Below are 15,070 nucleotides of genomic sequence, written 5' to 3'. Positions count from 1 at the left end.
GTTGTGCTACCGTTACTCGCTACGTAACGTCAGCTCCGTGATGTTGTGCTACGTTACATGCTTCGTAACGTCAGCTCCGTGATGTTGTACTAACGTTACTCACTACGTAACGTCAGCTCCGTGATGTACTAACGTTACTCGCTACGTGACGTCAGCTCCGTGATGTTGTACTAACGTTACTCGCTACGTAACGTCAGCTCTGTGATGTTGTGCTACCGTTACTCGCTACGTAACGTCAGCTCTGTGATGTTGTGCTAACGTTACTCGCTACGTAACGTCAGCTCTGTGATGTTGTGCTACCGTTGCTCGCTATGTAACGTCAGCTCCGTGATGTACTAACGTTACTCGCTACGTAACGTCAGCTCCGTGATGTTGTACTAACGTTACTCGCTACGTAACGTCAGCTCCGTAATGTACTAACGTTTCTCAGTACCTAACGTCAGCTCCGTGATATACTAACGTTACTCGGTACGTAACGTCAGCTCTGTGATGTTATGCTACCGTTACTCGTTACGTAACGTCAGCTCTGTGATATGTACTACCGTTACTCGCTACGTAACGTAACCTCCGTGATGTACTAACGTTACTCGCTACGTAACGTCAGCTCTGTGATGTTGTGCTACCGTTACTCTTAACGTAACGTCAGCTCCGTGATGTACTAACATTACTCGCTAGGTAACGTCAGCTCTGTGATGTTGTGCTACCGTTACTCGCTACGTAACTTCAACTCTGTGATGTTGTGCTACCGTTACTCGCTACATAACGTCAGCTCTGTGATGTTGTGCTACCGTTACTCGCTACGTAACGTCAGCTCCGTGATGTACTAACATTACTCGCTGCGTAACGTCAGCTCTGTGATGTTATTGAAAATATGTAATTATAATGTCTTAAACTGAGCTGACATTAGCCGCCCTGCTAGCAGCGGCCAGGCACCGCCGCAGCAACAGCATTTTCACCACCGTCGCTGTTTGACATAATTCAGCCGTTAACCCGGAACTCGTATATCATAACACCTCTCCCTTAAAGGTACAGTTCCTTAGTGAATGTCTCTTTGTCTTACTTGTGGGTCACCACAATTTAATATTTAATCCTTGTCTCCTATATAAGTGCATTACATTTTTTTAATGACTGTATTGAAACTGATACCGTTGCTATTTTTAGACCCCGTGGTATACCGTATTACCGCCCAACCCTAGTCCTGTGTGATCTAATATGACCTCATATATAACTTATATATTTATACTGATATAGTCCTGTGTGATCTAATATGACCTCATGAATAACTTATATATTATATTCTGATATAGTCCTGTGTGATCTAATATGACCTATATAACATATATATACTGATATATCCTGTGTGATTTATTCTGATAAAGTCCTGTGTGATCTAATATGATCTCATATATAACTTATATATATTATACTGATATAGTCCTGTGTGATCTAATATGACCTCATATATAACTTATATATTATACTGATATAGTCCTGTGTGATCTAATATGACCTCATATATAACTTATATATTTATACTGATATAGTCCTGTGTGATCTAATATGACCTCATATATAACTTATATATTATGCTGATATAGTCCTGTGTGATCTAATATGATCTCATATATAACTTATATATTTATACTGATATAGTCCTGTGTGATCTAATATGATCTCATATATAACTTATATATTATACTGATATAGTCCTGTGTGATCTAATATGATCTCATATATAACTTATATATTATACTGATATAGTCCTGTGTGATCTAATATGATCTCATATATAACTTATATATTATACTGATATAGTCCTGTGTGATCTAATATGATCTCATATATAACTTATATATTATACTGATATAGTCCTGTGTGATCTAATATGATCTCATATATAACTTATATATTTATACTGATATAGTCCTGTGTGATCTAATATGACCTCATATATAACTTATATATATTATACTGATATAGTCCTGTGTGATCTAATATGATCTCATCTATAACTTATATATTTATACTGATATAGTCCTGTGTGATCTAATATGACCTCATATATAACTTATATATTTATACTGATCTAGTCCTGTGTGATCTAATATGATCTCATATATAACTTATATATTATACTGATATAGTCCTGTGTGTTCTAATATGATCTCATATATAACTTATATATTATACTGATATAGTCCTGTGTGATCTAATATGATCTCATATATAACTTATATATTATACTGATATAGTCCTGTGTGATCTAATATGACCTCATATACAACTTATATATTATACTGATATAGTCCTGTGTGATCTAATATGATCTCATATATAACTTATATATTATACTGATATAGTCCTGTGTGATCTAATATGATCTCATATATAACTCATATTTTATACTGATATAGTCCTGTGTGATCTAATATGATCTCATATATAACTTATATATTATACTTATATAGTCCTGTGTGATCTAATATGACCTCATATATAACTTATATATTATACTGATATAGTCCTGTGTGATCTAATATGACCTCATATATAACTTATATATTTATACTGATATAGTCCTGTGTGATCTAATATGACCTCATATATAACTTATATATATTATACTGATATAGTCCTGTGTGATCTAATATGATCTCATATATAACTTATATATTATACTGATATAGACCTGTGTGATCTAATATGATCTCATATATAACTTATATATATTATACTGATATAGTCCTGTGTGATGTAATATGATCTCATATATAACTTATATATTATACTGATATAGTCCTGTGTGATCTAATATGATCTCATATATAACTTATATATTATACTGATATAGTCCTGTGTGATCTAATATGATCTCATATATAACTTATATATTATACTGATATAGTCCTGTGTGATCTAATATGATCTCATATGTAACTTATATATTATACTGATATAGTCCTGTGTGATCTAATATGATCTCATATATAACTTATATATTATACTGATATAGTCCTGTGTGATCTAATATGATCTCATATATAACTTATATATATATTATACTGATATAGTCCTGTGTGATCTAATATGATCTCATATATAACTTATATATTATACTGATATAGTCCTGTGTGATCTAATATGATCTCATATATAACTTATATATTATACTGATATAGTCCTGTGTGTGATCTATTATGATCTCATATATAACTTATATATATATTATACTGATATAGTCCTGTGTGATCTAATATGACCTCATATATAACTTATATATTATACTGATATAGTCCTGTGTGATCTAATATGATCTCATATATAACTTATATATTATACTGATATAGTCCTGTGTGATCTAATATGATCTCATATATAACTTATATATTATACTGATATAGTCCTGTGTGATCTAATATGATCTCATATATAACTTATATATTATACTACTATAGTCCTGTGTGATCTAATATGATCTCATATATAACTTATATATTATACTGATATAGTCCTGTGTGATCTAATATGATCTCATATATAACTTATATATTATACTGATATAGTCCTGTGTGATCTAATATGACCTCATATATAACTTATATATTATACTGATATAGTCCTGTGTGATCTAATATGATCTCATATATAACTTATATATTATACTGATATAGTCCTGTGTGATCTAATATGACCTCATATATAACTTATATATATATACTGATATAGTCCTGTGTGATCTAATATGACCTCATATATAACTTATATATTATACTGATATAGTCCTGTGTGATCTAATATGACCTCATATATAACTTATATATTATACTGATATAGTCCTGTGTGATCTAATATGATCTCATATATAACTTATATATTATACTGATATAGTCCTGTGTGATCTAATATGACCTCATATATAACTTATATATATTATACTGATATAGTCCTGTGTGATCTAATATGACCTCATATATAACTTATATATATTATACTGATATAGTCCTGTGTGATCTAATATGACCTCATATATAACTTATATATTTATACTGATATAGTCCTGTGTGATCTAATATGACCTCATATATAACTTATATATTTATACTGATATAGTCCTGTGTGATCTAATATGACCTCATATATAACTTATATATTTATACTGATATAGTCCTGTGTGATCTAATATGACCTCATATATAACTTATATATTATACTGATATAGTCCTGTGTGATCTAATATGATCTCATACATAACTTATATATTATACTGATATAGTCCTGTGTGATCTAATATGATCTCATACATAACTTATATATTATACTGATATAGTCCTGTGTGATCTAATATGATCTCATACATAACTTATATATATTATACTGATATAGTCCTGTGTGATCTAATATGACCTCATATATAACTTATATATTATACTGATATAGTCCTGTGTGATCTAATATGATCTCATATATAACTTATATATTATACTGATATAGTCCTGTGTGATCTAATATGATCTCATATATAACTTATATATATTATACTGATATAGTCCTGTGTGATCTAATATGACCTCATATATAACTTATATATATTATACTGATATAGTCCTGTGTGATCTAATATGACCTCATATATAACTTATATATTATACTGATATAGTCCTGTGTGATCTAATATGACCTCATATATAACTTATATATTATACTGATATAGTCCTGTGTGATCTAATATGACCTCATATATAACTTATATATTATACTGATATAGTCCTGTGTGTGATCTAATATGACCTCATATATAACTTATATATATTATACTGATATAGTCCTGTGTGATCTAATATGACCTCATATATAACTTATATATTTATACTGATATAGTCCTGTGTGATCTAATATGACCTCATATATAACTTATATATTTATACTGATATAGTCCTGTGTGATCTAATATGATCTCATATATAACTTATATATTATACTGATATAGTCCTGTGTGATCTAATATGATCTCATACATAACTTATATATTATACTGATATAGTCCTGTGTGATCTAATATGATCTCATTCATAACTTATATATATTATACTGATATAGTCCTGTGTGATCTAATATGACCTCATACATAACTTATATATTATACTGATATAGTCCTGTGTGATCTAATATGACCTCATATATAACTTATATATTATACTGATATAGTCCTGTGTGATCTAATATGATCTCATATATAACTTATATATATTATACTGATATAGTCCTGTGTGATCTAATATGATCTCATATATAACTTATATATTATACTGATATAGTCCTGTGTGATCTAATATGACCTCATATATAACTTATATATTATACTGATATAGTCCTGTGTGATCTAATATGATCTCATATATAACTTATATATATTATACTGATATAGTCCTGTGTGATCTAATATGATCTCATATATAACTTATATATTATACTGATATAGTCCTGTGTGATCTAATATGATCTCATACATAACTTATATATTATACTGATATAGTCCTGTGTGATCTAATATGATCTCATACATAACTTATATATTATACTGATATAGTCCTGTGTGATCTAATATGATCTCATACATAACTTATATATATTATACTGATATAGTCCTGTGTGATCTAATATGACCTCATACATAACTTATATATTATACTGATATAGTCCTGTGTGATCTAATATGACCTCATATATAACTTATATATTATACTGATATAGTCCTGTGTGATCTAATATGATCTCATATATAACTTATATATATTATACTGATATAGTCCTGTGTGATCTAATATGATCTCATATATAACTTATATATTATACTGATATAGTCCTGTGTGATCTAATATGACCTCATATATAACTTATATATTATACTGATATAGTCCTGTGTGTGATCTAATATGATCTCATATATAACTTATATATTATACTGATATAGTCCTGTGTGATCTAATATGATCTCATATATAACTTATATATTATACTGATATAGTCCTGTGTGATCTAATATGATCTCATATATAACTTATATATTATACTGATATAGTCCTGTGTGATCTAATATGATCTCATATATAACTTATATATTATACTGATATAGTCCTGTGTGTGATCTAATATGATCTCATATATAACTTATATATATTATACTGATATAGTCCTGTGTGATCTAATATGACCTCATACATAACTTATATATTATACTGATATAGTCCTGTGTGATCTAATATGATCTCATACATAACTTATATATTATACTGATATAGTCCTGTGTGATCTAATATGATCTCATACATAACTTATATATATTATACTGATATAGTCCTGTGTGATCTAATATGACCTCATACATAACTTATATATTATACTGATATAGTCCTGTGTGATCTAATATGACCTCATATATAACTTATATATTATACTGATATAGTCCTGTGTGATCTAATATGATCTCATATATAACTTATATATATTATACTGATATAGTCCTGTGTGATCTAATATGATCTCATATATAACTTATATATTATACTGATATAGTCCTGTGTGATCTAATATGACCTCATATATAACTTATATATTATACTGATATAGTCCTGTGTGTGATCTAATATGATCTCATATATAACTTATATATTATACTGATATAGTCCTGTGTGATCTAATATGATCTCATATATAACTTATATATTATACTGATATAGTCCTGTGTGATCTAATATGATCTCATATATAACTTATATATTATACTGATATAGTCCTGTGTGATCTAATATGATCTCATATATAACTTATATATTATACTGATATAGTCCTGTGTGTGATCTAATATGATCTCATATATAACTTATATATATTATACTGATATAGTCCTGTGTGATCTAATATGACCTCATACATAACTTATATATTATACTGATATAGTCCTGTGTGATCTAATATGATCTCATATATAACTTATATATTATGATGATATAGTCCTGTGTGATCTAATATGACCTCATATATAACTTATATATTATACTGATATAGTCCTGTGTGATCTAATATGACCTCATATATAACTTATATATTATACTGATATAGTCCTGTGTGATCTAATATGACCTCATATATAACTTATATATTATACTGATATAGTCCTGTGTGATCTAATATGACCTCATATATAACTTATATATTATACTGATATAGTCCTGTGTGATCTAATATGATCTCATATATAACTTATATATTATGATGATATAGTCCTGTGTGATCTAATATGACCTCATACATAACTTATATATTATACTGATATAGTCCTGTGTGATCTAATATGATCTCATATATAACTTATATATTATACTGATATAGTCCTGTGTGATCTAATATGACCTCATATATAACTTATATATATTATACTGATATAGTCCTGTGTGTGATCTAATATGATCTCATATATAACTTATATATATTATACTGATATAGTCCTGTGTGATCTAATATGACCTCATACATAACTTATATATTATACTGATATAGTCCTGTGTGATCTAATATGATCTCATATATAACTTATATATTATGATGATATAGTCCTGTGTGATCTAATATGATCTCATATATAACTTATATATTATGATGATATAGTCCTGTGTGATCTAATATGACCTCATATAACTTATATATTATGATGATATAGTCCTGTGTGATCTAATATGACCTCATACATAACTTATATATTATACTGATATAGTCCTGTGTGATCTAATATGACCTCATATATAACTTATATATTATACTGATATAGTCCTGTGTGATCTAATATGACCTCATATATAACTTATATATATTATACTGATATAGTCCTGTGTGTGATCTAATATGATCTCATATATAACTTATATATTATACTGATATAGTCCTGTGTGATCTAATATGATCTCATATATAACTTATATATTTATACTGATATAGTCCTGTGTGATCTAATATGACCTCATATATAACTTATATATTATACTGATATAGTCCTGTGTGATCTAATATGACCTCATACATAACTTATATATTATACTGATATAGTCCTGTGTGATGTAATATGATCTCATATGTAACTTATATATTATACTGATATAGTCCTGTGTGATCTAATATGACCTCATATATAACTTATATATATTATACTGATATAGTCCTGTGTGATCTAATATGACCTCATATATAACTTATATATTATACTGATATAGTCCTGTGTGATCTAATATGATCTCATATATAACTTATATATTATACTGATATAGTCCTGTGTGATCTAATATGATCTCATATGTAACTTATATATTATACTGATATAGTCCTGTGTGATCTAATATGATCTCATATATAACTTATATATTATACTGATATAGTCCTGTGTGATCTAATATGATCTCATATGTAACTTATATATTATACTGATATAGTCCTGTGTGATCTAATATGATCTCATATATAACTTATATATTATACTGATATAGTCCTGTGTGTGATCTAATATGATCTCATATGTAACTTATATATTATACTGATATAGTCCTGTGTGATCTAATATGATCTCATATATAACTTATATATTATACTGATATAGTCCTGTGTGATCTAATATGATCTCATATGTAACTTATATATTATACTGATATAGTCCTGTGTGATCTAATATGATCTCATATATAACTTATATATTATACTGATATAGTCCTGTGTGATCTAATATGATCTCATATATAACTTATATATTATACTGATATAGTCCTGTGTGATCTAATATGATCTCATATATAACTTATATATTATACTGATATAGTCCTGTGTGTGATCTAATATGATCTCATATATAACTTATATATTATACTGATATAGTCCTGTGTGATCTAATATGATCTCATATATAACTTATATATTATACTGATATAGTCCTGTGTGATCTAATATGACCTCATACATAACTTATATATTATACTGATATAGTCCTGTGTGATCTAATATGATCTCATATATAACTTATATATTATACTGATATAGTCCTGTGTGATCTAATATGACCTCATATATAACTTATATATTATACTGATATAGTCCTGTGTGATCTAATATGACCTCATATATAACTTATATATATTATACTGATATAGTCCTGTGTGATCTAATATGACCTCATATATAACTTATATATTATACTGATATAGTCCTGTGTGATCTAATATGACCTCATATATAACTTATATATTATACTGATATAGTCCTGTGTGATCTAATATGATCTCATATATAACTTATATATTATACTGATATAGTCCTGTGTGATCTAATATGACCTCATACATAACTTATATATTATACTGATATAGTCCTGTGTGATCTAATATGATCTCATATATAACTATATATATTATACTGATATAGTCCTGTGTGATCTAATATGACCTCATATATAACTTATATATTATACTGATATAGTCCTGTGTGATCTAATATGATCTCATATATAACTTATATATATTATACTGATATAGTCCTGTGTGATCTAATATGACCTCATACATAACTTATATATTATACTGATATAGTCCTGTGTGTGATCTAATATGATCTCATATATAACTTATATATATTATACTGATATAGTCCTGTGTGATCTAATATGACCTCATACATAACTTATATATTATACTGATATAGTCCTGTGTGATCTAATATGATCTCATATATAACTTATATATTATACTGATATAGTCCTGTGTGATCTAATATGACCTCATATATAACTTATATATTATACTGATATAGTCCTGTGTGATCTAATATGACCTCATATATAACTTATATATATTATACTGATATAGTCCTGTGTGATCTAATATGACCTCATATATAACTTATATATTATACTGATATAGTCCTGTGTGATCTAATATGACCTCATATATAACTTATATATATTATACTGATATAGTCCTGTGTGATCTAATATGACCTCATATATAACTTATATATATTATACTGATATAGTCCTGTGTGATCTAATATGACCTCATACATAACTTATATATTATACTGATATAGTCCTGTGTGATCTAATATGATCTCATATATAACTTATATATTATACTGATATAGTCCTGTGTGATCTAATATGACCTCATATATAACTTATATATTATACTGATATAGTCCTGTGTGATCTAATATGACCTCATATATAACTTATATATTATACTGATATAGTCCTGTGTGATCTAATATGACCTCATATATAACTTATATATTATACTGATATAGTCCTGTGTGATCTAATATGATCTCATATATAACTTATATATTATACTGATATAGTCCTGTGTGATCTAATGTGATCTCATATATAACTTATATATTATACTGATATAGTCCTGTGTGATCTAATATGACCTCATATATAACTTATATATTATACTGATATAGTCCTGTGTGATCTAATGTGATGTCATATATAACTTATATATTATACTGATATAGTCCTGTGTGATCTAATATGACCTCATATATAACTTATATATTATACTGATATAGTCCTGTGTGATCTAATGTGATCTCATATATAACTTATATATTATACTGATATAGTCCTGTGTGATCTAATATGATCTCATATATAACTTATATATTATACTGATATAGTCCTGTGTGATCTAATATGACCTCATATATAACTTATATATATTATACTGATATAGTCCTGTGTGATCTAATATGACCTCATATATAACTTATATATATTATACTGATATAGTCCTGTGTGATCTAATATGACCTCATACATAACTTATATATTATACTGATATAGTCCTGTGTGATCTAATATGACCTCATATATAACTTATATATTATACTGATATAGTCCTCTGTGATCTAATGTGATGTCATATATAACTTATATATTATACTGATATAGTCCTGTGTGATCTAATATGATCTCATATATAACTTATATATTATACTGATATAGTCCTGTGTGATCTAATATGATCTCATATATAACTTATATATTATACTGATATAGTCCTGTGTGATCTAATATGATCTCATATATAACTTATATATTATACTGATGAGGGTCTGGATGATAAACATGAATATATGTTGAGTTAGTTATGACGTGTTTAAACCTGTTTACAACAGTCACTCTGTTAGCATGTTAGCCCGGGATGCTAACAGAGACATTTGGTGTTTGTTTTTCAGTCCAAAAGACGAGGAGGACCAGGAGGAGACAGACTGTCACCATGACAACAGTGATGGGACCAACAATAACAACAACAACAACCGACGCAAGGTGAGACAGCCGGTCTCTCTCCCTTCATGGGTTAGGGTCTGTCTGTCTGTCTGTCTGTCTCCCTCCCTGTCTGTCTGTCTCCCTTCATGGGTTAGGGTCTGTCTGTCTGTCTGTCTGTCTCCCTGTCTGTCTGTCTCCCTGTCTGTCTCTCTCCCTTCATGGGTTAGGGTCTGTCTGTCTTTCTCCCTGTCTGTCTGTCTCCCTGTCTGTCTCTCACCCTGTCTGACAATGTTACAATATTCAGTACAGAGTAGCAGAATCATGTCGGTACTACTCAGGACCAATTCACATTAAATCAAACAGTGCCAAACTTCAGACCTGAGACCACGTAAGACTGGGCTTCTCTGTCCTCTCTGCATCTTTCAGCTCCACACACACACACACACACACACACACACACACACACTCACACTCACACTCACAGATAGAGACACACACACACACACACACTCACACTCACACTCACACTCACAGATAGAGACACACACACACACACACACACACACACACACTCACACACACACACACTCACACTCACAGATAGAGACACACACACACACACACACACACACACACACACACTCACACTAGAGACACACACACACACACACACACACACACACACACACACTCACAGATAGAGACACACACACACACACACTCACACACACACACACACACTCACACATAGAGACCCACACACACACACACACACTCACTTATTAATAGGTGTGGTGCAGACGGAGAGAAAGTTTGCCACGTCTGCAAGTGAGAAAGTGGAAACAACTGTGGTTACACTTTTCAAAACCTCATGCAGACAGCGTTTGCTACAGTATAATATATGATATAATATATCTATATCTATGTAGAGAGAGAGACAGAGAGAGACAGAGAGAGAGAGGGGGGAGAGAGAGACAGAGAGACAGAGAGAGAGACAGAGACAGAGAGAGACAGAGAGAGAGGGGGAGAGACAGAGAGAGAGAGAGAGAGAGAGAGAGAGAGAGAGAGAGAGAGAGAGAGAGAGAGAGAGAGAGAGAGAGAGAGAGAGAGAGAGAGAGACAGAGAGAGAGAGAGAGAGAGAGAGAGAGAGAGAGAGAGAGAGAGAGAGAGAGAGAGAGAGAGACAGAGAGACAGAGAGAGAGAGAGAGAGAGAGAGAGAGAGAGAGAGAGAGACAGAGAGACAGAGAGACAGAGACAGAGAGACAGAGAGAGACAGAGAGAGAGAGAGAGACAGAGAGAGAGACAGAGAGAGAGACAGAGAGACAGAGAGAGAGAGAGAGAGAGAGAGAGAGACAGAGAGAGAGAGACAGAGAGAGAGAGAGAGAGAGAGAGAGAGAGAGAGAGAGAGAGAGAGAGAGAGAGAGAGAGAGAGAGACAGAGACAGAGACAGACAGAGAGATTTGCTGTGCAGTTTGTTACACTTCTGAGACAGACAGGTGTTCTCTATTTGCCCTGGGGAGTGACTGACAGGCTGAGGTTGCAGGTCAAGGCAACTTTATTTCTTTTGGCACCTTTTTAAAGTGCCTTACATAAAACATTACAGAGAAATTCAAATTGGTCATGAAAATGAAACAGGCTGAAAAGGATAAGATACATTAACAAGACAAATAGTTATAGTGCAGTGTAAGAAATGAATAATTCTTTGATAGGTTGTAGGGACAGATCTGGGAGGAGAGAGCTTAGTTATACAGAAGAGAAGACAGAGCTCATTTTTCATATTTCATCATTTAAGTTTTCTTTAAAATAGTGTTAAAGTCTCATCACACCCCTAGGAAATACATAAATGTTTCTGTACATGCAATTTACAAAAGACTATTTTACACAATAGTAACGGAGAAATCTCTAAAACAATCTACGTTCCACAAATGAAGCTGAGTCGTTGACAGGAAACAGGAGTTGTTCTTCCTCTTTGCTGAGTGCCGAGTCATCCCTAACCCTGTCATCAACCTGTCTCTCTACCTCTCTCTCTCCCCCTGTCTGTCTCTCCCTGTCTCTCTCTCTCACCTGTTTGTCTGTCTCTCCTTGTCTGTCTGTCTGTCTCTCTCCCCCTGTCTTTCTGTCTGTCTCTCCCTGTCTCTCTCCCTGTCTCTCTCTCTCTCTCTTCATGTCTCTCTCTCTCTCCCTGTCTCTCTCTCTCCCCCTGTCTGTCTCCCTCCCTGTCTCTCCCCCTGTCTGTCTCCCTGTCTCCCTGCAGACGGTGTGTCCCGGGGCAGGAGAGCACCCTCTGCAGTATAACTACACCTTCTGGTACAGCAGGAGAACTCCCAGCAGACCGGCCAGCTCTCAGAGCTACGAGCAGAACATCAGACAGATAGGCAGCGTGGCATCGGTACACACACACACACACACACACACACACACACACACACACACACACACACACACACACACACACACACACACACACACACACACACACACACACACACAGACACACACACACACACACACACACACACACACACACACACACACACACACACACACACACACACACACACACACACACACACACACACACACACACACACACACACACACACACACACACACACACACACACACACACACACACACACACACACACACACACACACACACACACACACACACACACACACACACACACACACACACACACACACACACACACACACACACACACACACACACACACACACACACACACACACACACACACACACACACACACACACACACACACACACACACACACACACAGACACACACACACACACACACACACACACACACACACACACACACACACACACACACACACACACACACACACACACACACACACACACACACACACACACACACACACACACACACACACACACACACACACACACACACACACACACACACACACACACACACACACACACACACACACACACACACACACACACACACACACACACACACACACACACACACACACACACACACACACACACACACACACACACACACACACACACACACACACACACACACACACACACACACACACACACACACACACACACACACACACACACACACACACACACACACACACACACACACACACACACACACACACACACACACACACACACACACACACACACACACACACACACACACACACACACACACACACACACACACACACACACACACACACACACACACACACACACACACACACACACACACACACACACACACACACACACACACACACACACACACACACACACACACACACACACACACACACACACACACACACACACACACACACACACACACACACACACACACACACACACACACACACACACACACACACACACACACACACACACACACACACACACACACACACACACACACACACACACACACACACACACACACACACACACACACACACACACACACACACACACACACACACACACACACACACACACACACACACACACACACACACACACACACACACACACACACACACACACACACACACACACACACACACACACACACACACACACACACACACACACACACACACACACACACACACACACACACACACACACACACACACACACACACACACACACACACACACACACACACACACACACACACACACACACACACACACACACACACACACAC

The 15,070-nt window shown here is 32.8% G+C and overlaps 1 protein-coding gene across 1 annotated transcript in view; it reads left to right on the top strand.

Moving 5' to 3' along the window:
• Positions 1-15,070, top strand: part of eif4e2rs1 (eukaryotic translation initiation factor 4E family member 2 related sequence 1) — a 46,543-nt gene that overhangs the window by 11,638 nt on the left and 19,835 nt on the right. Inside the window, exons 2-3 of the mRNA XM_028564193.1 lie at positions 11,275-11,365; positions 13,560-13,694. Of these exons, the coding sequence (XP_028419994.1) occupies positions 11,275-11,365; positions 13,560-13,694 (226 nt within the window). The remainder of the gene's footprint in view (positions 1-11,274; positions 11,366-13,559; positions 13,695-15,070) is intronic.

Source organism: Perca flavescens, chromosome 19, assembly GCF_004354835.1.
Source record: "Perca flavescens isolate YP-PL-M2 chromosome 19, PFLA_1.0, whole genome shotgun sequence".
In the NCBI taxonomy this organism is placed as follows: domain Eukaryota; kingdom Metazoa; phylum Chordata; class Actinopteri; order Perciformes; family Percidae; genus Perca; species Perca flavescens.
The sequence above is the reverse complement of the archived record's forward strand: the minus strand, read 5'-3'. Positions and strand labels throughout refer to the sequence as shown.